Source organism: Macrosteles quadrilineatus, unplaced genomic scaffold (genome assembly GCF_028750875.1).
Source record: "Macrosteles quadrilineatus isolate MER2022 unplaced genomic scaffold, UCM_ALF_1.0 Scaffold_1__1_contigs__length_201487025, whole genome shotgun sequence".
NCBI classification, from domain to species: Eukaryota; Metazoa; Arthropoda; class Insecta; order Hemiptera; family Cicadellidae; genus Macrosteles; species Macrosteles quadrilineatus.
The window spans coordinates 186,469,081-186,481,563 of NW_026542594.1; the positions used below are offsets into that span (position 1 = coordinate 186,469,081).

General features: G+C 34.9%; 1 protein-coding gene across 1 annotated transcript; it reads right to left on the reverse strand.

The window, feature by feature from the left end:
- Positions 1 to 1,386: 1,386 nt before the first annotated feature.
- LOC128991798 (uncharacterized) lies at positions 1,387 to 11,866 on the reverse strand. Its single transcript, XM_054414990.1, has 5 exons — positions 11,720 to 11,866; positions 10,082 to 10,294; positions 8,139 to 8,250; positions 3,561 to 3,707; positions 1,387 to 2,691 (listed from the first exon to the last, which is right to left on the reverse strand). Exons 1-5 carry the CDS (start codon positions 11,849 to 11,851, stop codon positions 1,895 to 1,897), a joined length of 1,401 nt encoding a protein of 466 aa, XP_054270965.1. The 5' UTR covers positions 11,852 to 11,866; the 3' UTR covers positions 1,387 to 1,894.
- Positions 11,867 to 12,483: the final 617 nt, after the last annotated feature.

Genomic DNA, 12,483 nt, shown 5'->3' on the forward strand with positions numbered 1-12,483 from the left:
CTGCTAGTGTGTAGTTTTGTTACTGACTAAAAGATCAGCTGTTTCATCAGTAAGGATCATTTATTTAAAGCCCAGTGATCAGGATCAGGGACAGCTGGGTCCAGTGATAACCATTGAAGGAATAGACAAGCTGAATTGACAGTCACTATGGTGAACAAATAGATAAAACGACTAAGGGGGAAACACTTTTAATACATTTTCTGAGCGGATGTTGATCATTTGGGTGGACGGTCAGAGAGTTCTCAGTTCAAACATTGCCTAAAAATCCTTTACCTTCTTTGGTAAGTGTGGACTTAAGCCCTCCCATACACAATCTGACATGTTGATAGACACGTCTGCCGACTCATCCAAGTCCTAACACGTTGGACCGTGTTTGGTTAAAACAGACTGAGAATTCCCAGCGGACTTGGTCGACACAACCTACATGTCGGATCGTGTATGAGCTCCACAAACTTGGTCTGCAGTTGTTTTGGCGACGTTATACAGTAAACACGCTTCAAAATTTGTAGTGATAGCAAAAGGTTTTGGGAGGAGTTTATAGAATTATGCAGTGTTTGTAGGACTTGTTCGGTCGTCAGTTTTTAAGCCGTGCACATACTCTAAATGTTTTCTTGTGTCCATCCTGTTTTTATTTGTTTAATATTTATTCAACCCCTGACGCAATGCAAATGAAGACTTTTCGTATTAAGTGTAACAAAGCCATAGTTTAGTGTAACACTACGCACCTGACGATAGAGTTATCTCCGAAACGGCCGTAGTGAAGTATTGCCCCTGATTGCGTGGACGGTGAAAACTAAATATATTATTATAATTTCATACAATCTACCACACTAAAGAATATAATATAGGCTAATGTATATATATATATATATACATATCGTATATATTAAAGTATATAGAAAAACTAGTGAATAGAACTTTTGCATTTTTTACCATCATCCTTGCAGCCTATGTGTCTGTTAAAGCATTTAAGGCATGGTGAAAAGAGAGGATTTAATTTGTAAACTAAAAGAGAATATGATTGTGGATGATCACACAAAGTTTTTACACAACATTAATAACAAAATTATTTATTTATTCGTATAATCAAACAAACAAAAATTACTGAAAAATATTTATTTGAAAACTACTGTACAAGGATTTATATAAAAATATTGAGTGTAGACATAATAAATATGCGAGAATATGTGCATGTTTGGCATTAAAAAATATAAACAATTGATATAATACCTATATACACATTTCATATAAAAATATATATTTTAAAATTACATTAGGCCTAACTAAAAGGCTGTTAGAACAGAATGTGCTTGAAACTAATTAAATTGAGGATAAATATTTTAATAAAAATGGCTATTTTCATAACCAAATAAAACGATTTTTTCTTCATTTATTAATTCATCTAAAATATTTCATTTGTAAATTATCTACTTGCATATAAAACTATTAATACTGACTGATGTACTGTATTAGATTGACATATTCAAACTTAAATAAAAATCCTCAACAAAACTAGATGAATTTATTAAATGTTTGATTAATTGTTGAGGCTGCTTTCTCTTTTCTAAATGGAACAACACTGTACAGTAAGACAGTTTCATTATTGTTTTTGTTACCCAATGACTAATGTACAGAACATTTATAACAAACTAATGACCATTAGTGTGAACAATATTTGCATTTTGGTGTAAACCAGTTTTTAATTTTTATGTAACACAAAATTCTGGGAAGCAATTTTATATCTTTTAACCACGATAAAAGTTATCAAATCCATGATTATGCAGTTAATTAAAAGGTAACCCAAATAGTTTATTTAATTTAATCATAAAAATATTTACATCCCTAAAATACTGTAGTTTCATTTCTCACTCAAATTGCCAACGTTTGATCTAAACTAAATTAACTGGTTTAAAATATCCATAGTAGAACTAGAAAACCCTTTATAACTGGCTATTTTAGTCACCTCGGAATTTCTAGAAACAGCCTTTGGCTCACTTAATTTTCCCTCATTATTTTGTTCCACAATTTCATGATTTGGTTTATCATCTTTGGTCTTGCTTTCCTTCACCTTTTCTTCGTGATCTGCATTTCCATTTAAACCGGTTATTCCACCGATAACACTTGGTGTTTTATCTATATCTGTCTCACTAGGTGTTATCTCTATGTTTATATTACTAGGAGTCCGATCTACATCTATATCACTGGGCGTTTTATTTATATCACAGACAACTTGGTCATTTAAGTCAATCCCTGCTGAAACATCATTCTCAAATGTAATTCTACTTGTAGTTTGCTTTACGGTTTTGGAACTTTTAGCAGCATTATTGTTTTGCTTGAACAAAAATATATCTTCAGACAATTCAGGTGGATTTTTATCCTTCGCTTCAGTCACTGGTCCCATCACACAGCTCTCACGGATGGGTTTCGTCTGTCCCTTTTTACCTTTTACTGGTAGCTTTTTAGATTTAACGGTCTTTGAGGTCTTTCCTTTCAAATTTTCCCCACTAGGCCCAGCAACGCTTTCAATTTGTGTTTCCTTCCTAGATCTCTTAGGGGGAGTTACATGTTTATCTTTTGAGCCGAGAGGATTATTTTTGAGAATGGTTTTGGATACAGTTAACATCTTCTCTTCTTCAGAATCTGTTACAGTGTCTGAATCAAAATGGTCACTTTCCTCTTGGTGCGTTGCATCTGAAACGTTAATTTGTTAAATCGATAAGAATATGAATCTTTATTGTCTGTTAAACATATTCAATGCAATGGGATTTGTCTTTTTAAGAATTTTGATACATAGCATTACGATGTAATTGAAAATAAAATAAATAACAAAGATAAATTAAATAGATAAGTTTTAATAAGCTGGCCTAGTTTAAAATCTGATAATGGTAGATGACACGTGACTAGATACAGAATTTGAGTCAAAATGGTAAACATAATGTATGACTAAATAAAAAAAGGAAGTAAAAATAGAATTTAAGGTGGGATGAGTACGTACAAAACATACCAGATGAGCTATATTAAATATTGAAACAGGTTGACTTTAAGTAAATAAAAGACAACTATAGTTCGGCCGCTTAGAAAGCGACCTCCTCCAGCATTGGTTTAGCATTAGCGCGCAGGTCGTTTTCTAAGCGGCCGAACTATAGATCAATACATAGTTTAAATTTAAAAACAAAGTTAACCTACATGAAAAACATGACTAGAATGGCAATTAAAATTAAAACTAAACAAATTAAAACAAGTTGGGGTCTTTGTAAATAGTTTAGTTGACATATAAATACCTAGATTAATAAAATCATAATTTACAAACCATACTTATAACCTCGATAATGTGGACTCAACTTGGTCCCATCACTCAAAAATATAGTCTATTAAAGATTTCACATAGGTACTTTGAAATAATTGTAATTGTAAAATACTATTTAAGTAAATAACATATTTGAAGAATGCATATAAAAAACACATATTGAAAATTAACCATTAAAAACAAATGGCAAGAGGTATTGGGTTACTATATTAATTTCAAAAACACAAAATGAAGTAATACAATGAAAACAAACCTTCTAGTATAGGGGCTTCTTTTTTCAGCTCCCGTATTCTTTTTTTCTTCTCGTTCAAAACTCTTAAAAACTGGCTGTACAATGTTTCTTCCATTTCCTTCTTTTTCTCCAAGACTTCATTTAATTTGGTTTTTAAAATGCCGTTTTCTATAAAAAAAATTCAAGCTTATAAAATAAACTTTTACTCTGAGTCATATTGTCCCTGGATTTAAGAATACTATTCTGCAAAATCTATTGCACAACTACAGACTTCTCAAAGCCCTCAGTAATCCTGCTACCAGGTTATATATTCAGTATTAAATTCTTGGTTCATTCATTAAGTATGGGAACTGGTTCACCGTAGCCTCAAAAGAGCAGTGGAGGGGGGTCTGACCGGTTGGATTTGATAGAGAGGTTCTTCACCAATCAGGGAGCATTATGGTTGAGTCGCCTACGGGCATTTGTTGAGACAGGAGGGCGATATTTGCGCCAAATGTTTTTTTCACAGTGTCTTCACACCATATCATCAAGCAACGCTGTGAAGTTTTGCTTTAAACTCGAAAAATCTGCATCGGAGGTCCTTGCCCTCAACTTGAACATTTTATTTCCATGTCATACTGGAACCCAGGTAGGCCAATAACAATGTCCAGAAAATATGGATCTTCCTGGACGCAAACCAAGATTTCTTACAAAATCTCCACCTATGACAGTTTTTGTTCCTTGCTCAGGACTTACAGCACCAGCTTCGCGTGGACTCTTCTCATCGCCAAATTCTCTTTCACGATAGTGTGGACGGTTTTCACTGAAAGGCCGGTCTTCTCACTGGTGTGGACGATGGTTAGACGCCTGTCAGAATCGAAAAAACTTCTTTCACTTTGACCACGTGAGCTTCGGTTCGAGCAGTCATCGAGCGTCTAACTCAGTACTTGTCTTCAACGAGTTCCCGGCCTTCCTTAAACATTTGGTGCCACTCAAAAAATCTTCTGCGGCTTAAAGCATCCCATAAACCTGTATAATGAGGGCAAGAGTCTAAGACACAGATTTTGTGAGTTTAAAACAAAACTTTACACACAATGCTCCATGATGACACAATGAAAAAATACTCTGTGCTAATATCTACCTGTCTCAACAAGTGCCCGAGGCGACTAAACCAAAATGCTCCTGATTGATGAAGGATCTCTCTATCAAACCCGACTGGTCGAACCCCCCTCCACCACTCTTGGAACCAATCCTAAGGCTGCAGTGAACTAGTACCGATACTTAATGAATGGAGTGTACGTACAATGTCTAGAAGTAATTCTCAACCCTTAGGAGTGATCGATTTGTGGGCGTCGATGAATATTCAAAGGCACCAAAAAAACTAAACCAAACTAAAACAGTACTGTAGGGTTGAATTTTGACCTTTACGAATACAAACTAGCTAATTTTTTTTACAAACCAACTCTTTGTATTAAATGTGGGGAAATAGGAACGTTGTACACATGAACGTTGTAGAGATCTTGAGCATCTCTAGTGAGAGTTGCTAATCCTACAGCAAGCACGTAGAAGAGACTGCGATGTAAGTAGCAACCATTCGGTGGTAATTGAGTTAGCGGTTATTTTCACTGTGCAGCCCTCACCCGCTGCGGTTTAGTCATTCGGTATTGCGATCAATGCACATATAACATATATATTTTTAGCGGATTTCCCATATGGGAAATAAGCTAAATTACCTTAGGTCTCAAGGTAAGACCTGGACCCGGGACCAATATACTTTTTCGTTTTCATGACCCCAGAGACTAAAAAGACCATCCGTTCAAATTCATTACATATAGGGCCTCTCTCTATGTAGGCCTATGTATATAGGTATATACAAGAGGTAATGTTCAAGAAATTGTCATCTGAACGGATGTTAAAAGCAGTGGAACCTTCATACCTTATGTCCAAAGGTGGCCGAGGTGGGTACGGTTGTACCAACGTCTTTTATACTTTAATACTTTTCAATGAAATTGCGACCTGTTAAAGATCGGTGACGACCTCTTGGAACGAACAACATACTTGGTTTGTTAATCTCATATTCATCGTGTTTAGAACACCTTTAATCACTCACTTGTATCAAACAGCTAGAAATAGCTTCACTGTCTATTCACCGCACCTCTTTTAAGAATGAACATAAAAGTATATGATAAAATAAGTAAACAAAAATGTAAACAAGCAAACTATTGTCAATTGCATTGGCCAGCTGTTGTCCACTAAATTAATCAAATAACGTTAACTTCCAAAACATGCAAGGCATAGCCCTTTGGAAATCAGCCTGTGAGGCAGAGCCCTTAGGGAGTTCGTCCATATCAATACTTTTCGGCAAATCTACACGTACTCTTTAAGCTTCATTTTGATATGCCATATGTCTATATTTTTATTTGATAAATGGCCTTAACCGTTTACATAAAATTTTATTGTATCACTTTAATAATATAATAGACTAGCTGTTGTACCCGTGCTTTGCAACGGGAAGAGGACACAAAATAGAAACATTTTAATCTTTACATCTGTTGCATATAATAGTTACACACCCGCCATTGCTTTTAGAAAGAAAATTCAACTTTTATAGCCTTAATAGAAACGTTTAAGTTATGACTTTTATATCTGGTAAGTAGTGGATACCACCATTTTGGTTTTGTTTAATTTTGAATCTTGTGTAGACTGATATGAGAAAAACTGAACAAATCTTCGAATAAAACTTTGACATACATGATTTACTTTCATCTCCCTTAATTACTTATCTTTTAATTTATTATTGACATTTTAAAATTCATTTTTGAAGTTGCAAAAATACTAATTATTGAATGTAAATGAACATTTTTTTTTTCTTCTTTATATTAAATCACAAATCCTTCCATCTTCAGTTTCTTCACTCACAATAAATAATTAGCAAAACTAAGTCAGCTGTTATAAACTTTAGATATATTGCTGTGCCTTATCAATACAGTCTTTTGAAATATTAAAGAAACTATATCTATAGGTACTATAAAAAATGTTAAACAAATAATTTAACATTTAAGACAGCAGACAAAACTAATATGATTATCAAAGAATCAAGGAGTAAAAAATGTAATAGCAAATACAGTATATGTTTCATTGCATCTCTGATTCTACTCTACAAAATTATCAACAAACAACTTTATATACAAATCAGTTCTTTTAATCAGTTCCATCGTCCATTGCCATTAAATTTTCACACTTACCATTAAGTAAACATAGTAATAGATATTTCATTGATTTTAGAAACAAAAGAATACTGTGTACTGCTTAGTTTTATGATATTTTCCTTAGTTTAATTTAATCAGTGGTGTGGCAAAACACAAATAATAAATGTATCAAATAAAGGAAATGTGAATGTTAAGATAAAATAAGAGTATTTTGTATTACCGTTTGATAATTAAATATAGTTACACATATACAACCGATTTTAGAAAACAAAAATCAACGACGTACAATTTAGTTATTGGTGATATTCTTTAGTTTAATTTAAGCATTAGGTTTAGCAAAACACAAAAACTTAATTTACCTAAATATACATATAAAACACAATGTGATGTGCAAGTTATGTTAAGTTAATCCAACACATGTTAAGCAGTTAGAATTTATTTAAAGTAGCCTCAAAATTCATACAAAACATCCATACATTGTAATTTTCATACTGTTTCCATGAAAACATATCAATAACATTATTTTCATAACTTAGACGCTTTAAAAAAATCCAAAGTAGAGCCGGAGTTGATACAGCAACGGTTATAGAATCTTTTTTTTCTATAACCATTGACATAGATTTAGAATAAATAATCCATGATAAAAGGTTAGATTAAAATAAACCTACTTCATAGTGATGGAAAATATTATATTTAATTTCTTTGTATCAGCTGTCTGAAATTGTTAAATGTATGCAGTTTAGCAGTTCTTCTTGTTTACATTTAAATGTCAAAGCAAAGGTAAACAAACATTGTTAATGTTCTCATCGCAGCCATGGAGACCAATCAATATTTACTTTTAAAATCCTCACCTCAGAACTTTTAAAGCCAAAGGGGCAAAGCCTACGGTCAGTATCAAAATGTGAATAGTCCTATAATGGTCCTTGGTATGGTAGCTATATTTTTGTAAAATTTAAGCCCAGTTGGTTCAGTAGTTTTTGCACCTATTAGTAACACACATACAGACAGACACCATTAGATTTTTATATAATAGTATAGAAGTATAGATAGTATAGATATATGTGTGTGTCCGTTAGCATGATAACTCAAGCAAAAATGATACAATATCCATACTTATATGCGTGGTATGGATCAATAGGCCAAGCGGAAGTGTTTGTAGAAATTGAGACTGCTTAGTGAAACTTAAAAGTGTGTCAGTGTCGTGTCAGTTCATGTACGTCCATAAAATGTTATTTTGTAACATCCTCCCCAGTTGGGCCTATCCACTAACTTCATACATTATAGTCATGGGCAGCAACAGTAGAACTTTACTTAACTTAAAAGGCCACACCACAAACTCAGTTATATAGTTCACTTTGGTTGACTTAAATTTTTTATTTATTTTTTAACACAGAATACAAATTGTCCTTACCTGCTTCCAAAGTGTTTCTTCGACAATCACTATCTTGAAGTTTTGTATATAAGTTCGCATTCAGTTTTAGAGTATTGTCCAAAACCTTCTCAAACGCTTCTGACAGTGGCACCTTAAACCAGAAACATGTGAGGTAAAATATTGATTAAAATGTGTTTAATATCCAGTGGGCTTAGACTTAGTTGGATGTGATGGTATTCTGAAATTAACTTGGCATATTATATTATAGAATCTGCTTCAAATCCTGTACAGTATTTACTGTGATGTTTCCCACTGACATAGAATCATCAAATTGCTTTACATTTGGTAGAGATTACACATTCTTCAAAATGTATTTAACAATTAATTGTGTAAGCCCTTAAATCTGAAAGTTGCTCGTTCGGTCCTAAGAAGAATTGGTTCTGAACTTGAGTATTCTAGTAATTGAGCTATTGGACTTATGATTATTTATAAAAAGTTTAATTTTAGATGTTTTTTTACAAGCCTAGTGTTCAAACCATTTTCAGCAAAATCAATTTATTAAATAATACATTCAAAAATAATCAAAAAGGCCTTATTTTATTTGGTCATAGAAAAGCCCAATCTTTAAGGTTATTAAATGATTGCTTCACAAATATGTTTATAAATTATGTTAACACATTCACTGCTGACTACATCAATTGATGTAGTCGCGCCATAAGCGGTCTACATCAATTGATGTAGTTGCGCAATCCCCACTACATTAGTTCAGTATGAGCTCAGCCATTGCCAGGGAACGTTAAAATTGTTCCTAGCCTGTAAACCATGGTTATCAGATGTAGAAATGTCATGCTTATAGGAAAATGTGTCAGTGGTGGGAAGTGTCCGAATGGCTAAGTAAGGAGAACTGTTCACGCCATAATATGTAACGGTATTCAATTTGAAAGTATCAATTGGGTGTTGTTGATCTTGACGCCAAAGAATTAACTATAAAATTGAGCTTAGAATGTGAGCTTTATTTTGGTGTAGGTTGGTACTAAAATTTCCCGTAAAATCCAGTCTGAAAATGCTTTTGTCCCGGTTTTGGGGATTTTCTCACTTCAAGCCATATTACAAAACCACTGACTACTGATCCAGGAAGTGCTGCTAACTTTGGGTGTTTTAGGGAACTACGTCCAATCTCGGGGTAACGTAGTACAATCGCCGCTGCTCTTTTGTTATTTGTTAGATTGAAATTGTTGAATGCAATTGCGTTTGCTGTTACGGAACCGTGCCGGGGCTTTGCCCGGGCCTCGCCGCCATTGGCGAGCGCCTGTTGGAATGCCTGCCGCACTGAACGTGTTAATAAACAAAATGATGGAATTTGAAAGTGCTCTGTATAGTTTTTGATCCTAACAAGACACATATGCCGTCGTATAAAAGTCTTATAAAGTTATAAAGTCTTTTTAATTGTAGCCTAATTTTTTCAAAAGAAACACTGTCAAGGTAAAAATTTGAATTTAGTGTGATTATTAAAGGAAGTTGTTTTGATTTTCATGTGTCAAGTTTATATTTACTAAACTGTCCAAATAAGTCAAAGTCAGAGTCAAAGTACCGTACCTCAAAGTAGGTTTAGTCAGGGGGGGTCCTAGCTGGACAGCAATAGAGGCACGACCGACGCGACCGACAAGAGCGACAGATACAAACACATGATAAGTAATGGGAGTGTCCTAACTGAGAAGCAACAGCGGCATCGCTCCTGTCGGTCTAGCTACAAGAGCTTCAAGACACAAACATGTTTGTATTTGGCAGCACTACACCAGCGACGCGACAAAGCGGCATCCACCACAGCTGCCTCAGTCCATTTCGAATCGCCTTGTCGCACCGCTCAGTGTGGACACACATTTTGTCACTGACAGCAGCGACCGTTGGTCGGGTCGCTCTTGCCGTCCAGCTAGGACGGGGCCTTATCCTATTATGGGCTTGTAATAATAAGGTTTACTTACTTTTGTTAAGTTTACGATTCCGAATTTCACAGACATATTATTTCTGACCAATTTCTTCCAGATGAATTTGTCATTTTCTAGAGTGTAGACAAAGTTATTAACACCACCATGAGTTGTCAAAGCCTTTTTAGATTCTTCTATGTACATATCTTTGGACAAAGATAGTTGATCCAGCAATTCATTTATGTAGCCTTCATTTTCTGTCAACTGTAACTGTATAAAATTCATATAGCCTAAGTATCACTTTATAAACAATGTTTTACTTCTAAAAGACCTGGTTAGTAGTCTAGTTTTTGGTTAGCTACATCTAGAATTTGTAGTATTCTAGGTAAGTTAGCTAACGTTTAAATAACATTTAGTTTTATCTCCTCTAGTCTGAAAAATGGCCCTGTGAAAAACAAGAAGAAAAAAACACCTCTCTAGTGTGGTTAACTTTAGGGGTTTAGAGTTGTGTCCATTCACAGGAAAAGTCTACAAAATTTAGTAGGCGAGCACGCTACGTGGACTAATCTATGAAGATCTCTTCACCTAGGCCCAATTCACACAGAACGGATGTCGGGCGGAGACGTGGCACGGACAAGGCAAGGACATATATGTCTCTTCTTCGCCTCTCCGTGTAAACAAATTGGTCAATGCACACACAAGTGACGTGGCGCCGGCGGCCACCCTCCCACCACCACCATGTGGCTTCGCCATCCCTCGTAGCGTATCGGAAGTGGCATGCCCGTAGCACGCCCGTTGTTCCAACTGCAATTATCGTACTTACCAACCTTGTTTTTGGTTTGTGTTTAGAATAATTGTGAGTAGTTTCTTGTTTTTTTTACAATGCGAGACGACATTGAACTCAATATCAGATTTTGTGAGGAAGTTGAACAATTCCCTTGTTTGTAGGCCTACGATCACAGTTGTTCTAATTAAGTGACAGGAATAACTAATTCAGTTGACAAAAAAATAACTATAATTCAATTGACATACATAACTAAAGAAATAAGCAAAAACCATAGCGTCTAGTCTACATACAAGTTTTCTTGACACTGTACCGTCCTTTCAGTGTGTGTACACACCACGTCTATGCCATGTCCGTGCCAAGTCTCCGCCTGACCTCCGTTCTGTGTGAATTGGGCCTTACAGACTAGCTATAGTAGTACCGCTAGAAGCCTGCTAATAGCGTTCAGTGTATTTTGAATATGGAGTTTGTTTCCGCAAATTACCTAGCCTATATCCTATGGGGAAGAAGCTATTACCATAGGTGGTACGGTAAGACCTATAATATCCAGGGCCGATTTAATAGTTCATTTTTATGACCCCAGAGGCCTAGACACACTAGCCTATTAGTCATAACTTATAGCATTAGATATGTCCGTGAACATGATTAGGGCCTAGGCCTACGGTATTTCTAATCGGATTTGTGAAATTTTCTAAAATTTGGCATGAATGTTTGGGTAGGACTAGGGTAAAGAGACTTGATTCAGTTCACAAACCAGCAAGATGGGGCTTAATCCGGAAACAAGGTTCAATATCGTTTGAAAATATGATTGAGCCTTAGGCTAGCCCATCCTATCACACGAAACTGTTGCCAAAAGAATGATAGGCCTAATAATTGTAAAGTTTGATTGCAACAATTGGAAAAATACCTACCTCTCCACTCCAAGCTTGGTTATCATGTATTAACAAAAACTTTACATTTGAATTAGACCACTCCGAATGAATAGCACATACATTATCACTGTTTAGTAGATTTAGTTTGCACGTATAGCTATTGACACTCATTTTCAACTTTTTTCAGTTATAGGCCTATTGAAAATTAATTAAATTATAAATCTAAATTTTTCTCTTGAGTATGATAGTTACAGGCAACATAATAAACATTCAAAGTTCATTAAAAACAAATAACAAACGAAACATGAAAGATAACACCGCATAGTTTAGTTTGTTTGGTTTTGGTTTTGGTTTTTTTTTTGTGGGGGGGGGGGGGCGTCGTGAACTCGAGATTGACTCAGCTGTAAGAGAAATGTGTTTTTGTACGTGTCAAGGCCAGCTGCCTTGAGCTACTATGAAGCTTTGTACAAATGATCGATGATTGACAAGCTAATGCAGAGAATATAAAAATGATAAAGATTATTAAAAAAGAAACAAATTATATCGTGAAAATGAAACTATTTTTGTTTTCATATCCTCGGGGGAAAAACACCGCCCAACCAAATATAATTCTCTAAATGGGGAATTCGCTTAAAGGAGCAAATATGTTTGTGAAAATATGCAATGCAGTCGTAAATCGTACTTAGCAATAGCATAGACTAACCAACACTTTATGTTTTATCTATGGCAATAGGTATACAATCACTGTGATGTAGCTATTTTTCTGCTTGCAATGTTGATTGGAGCTGCAAACATCAACGGCT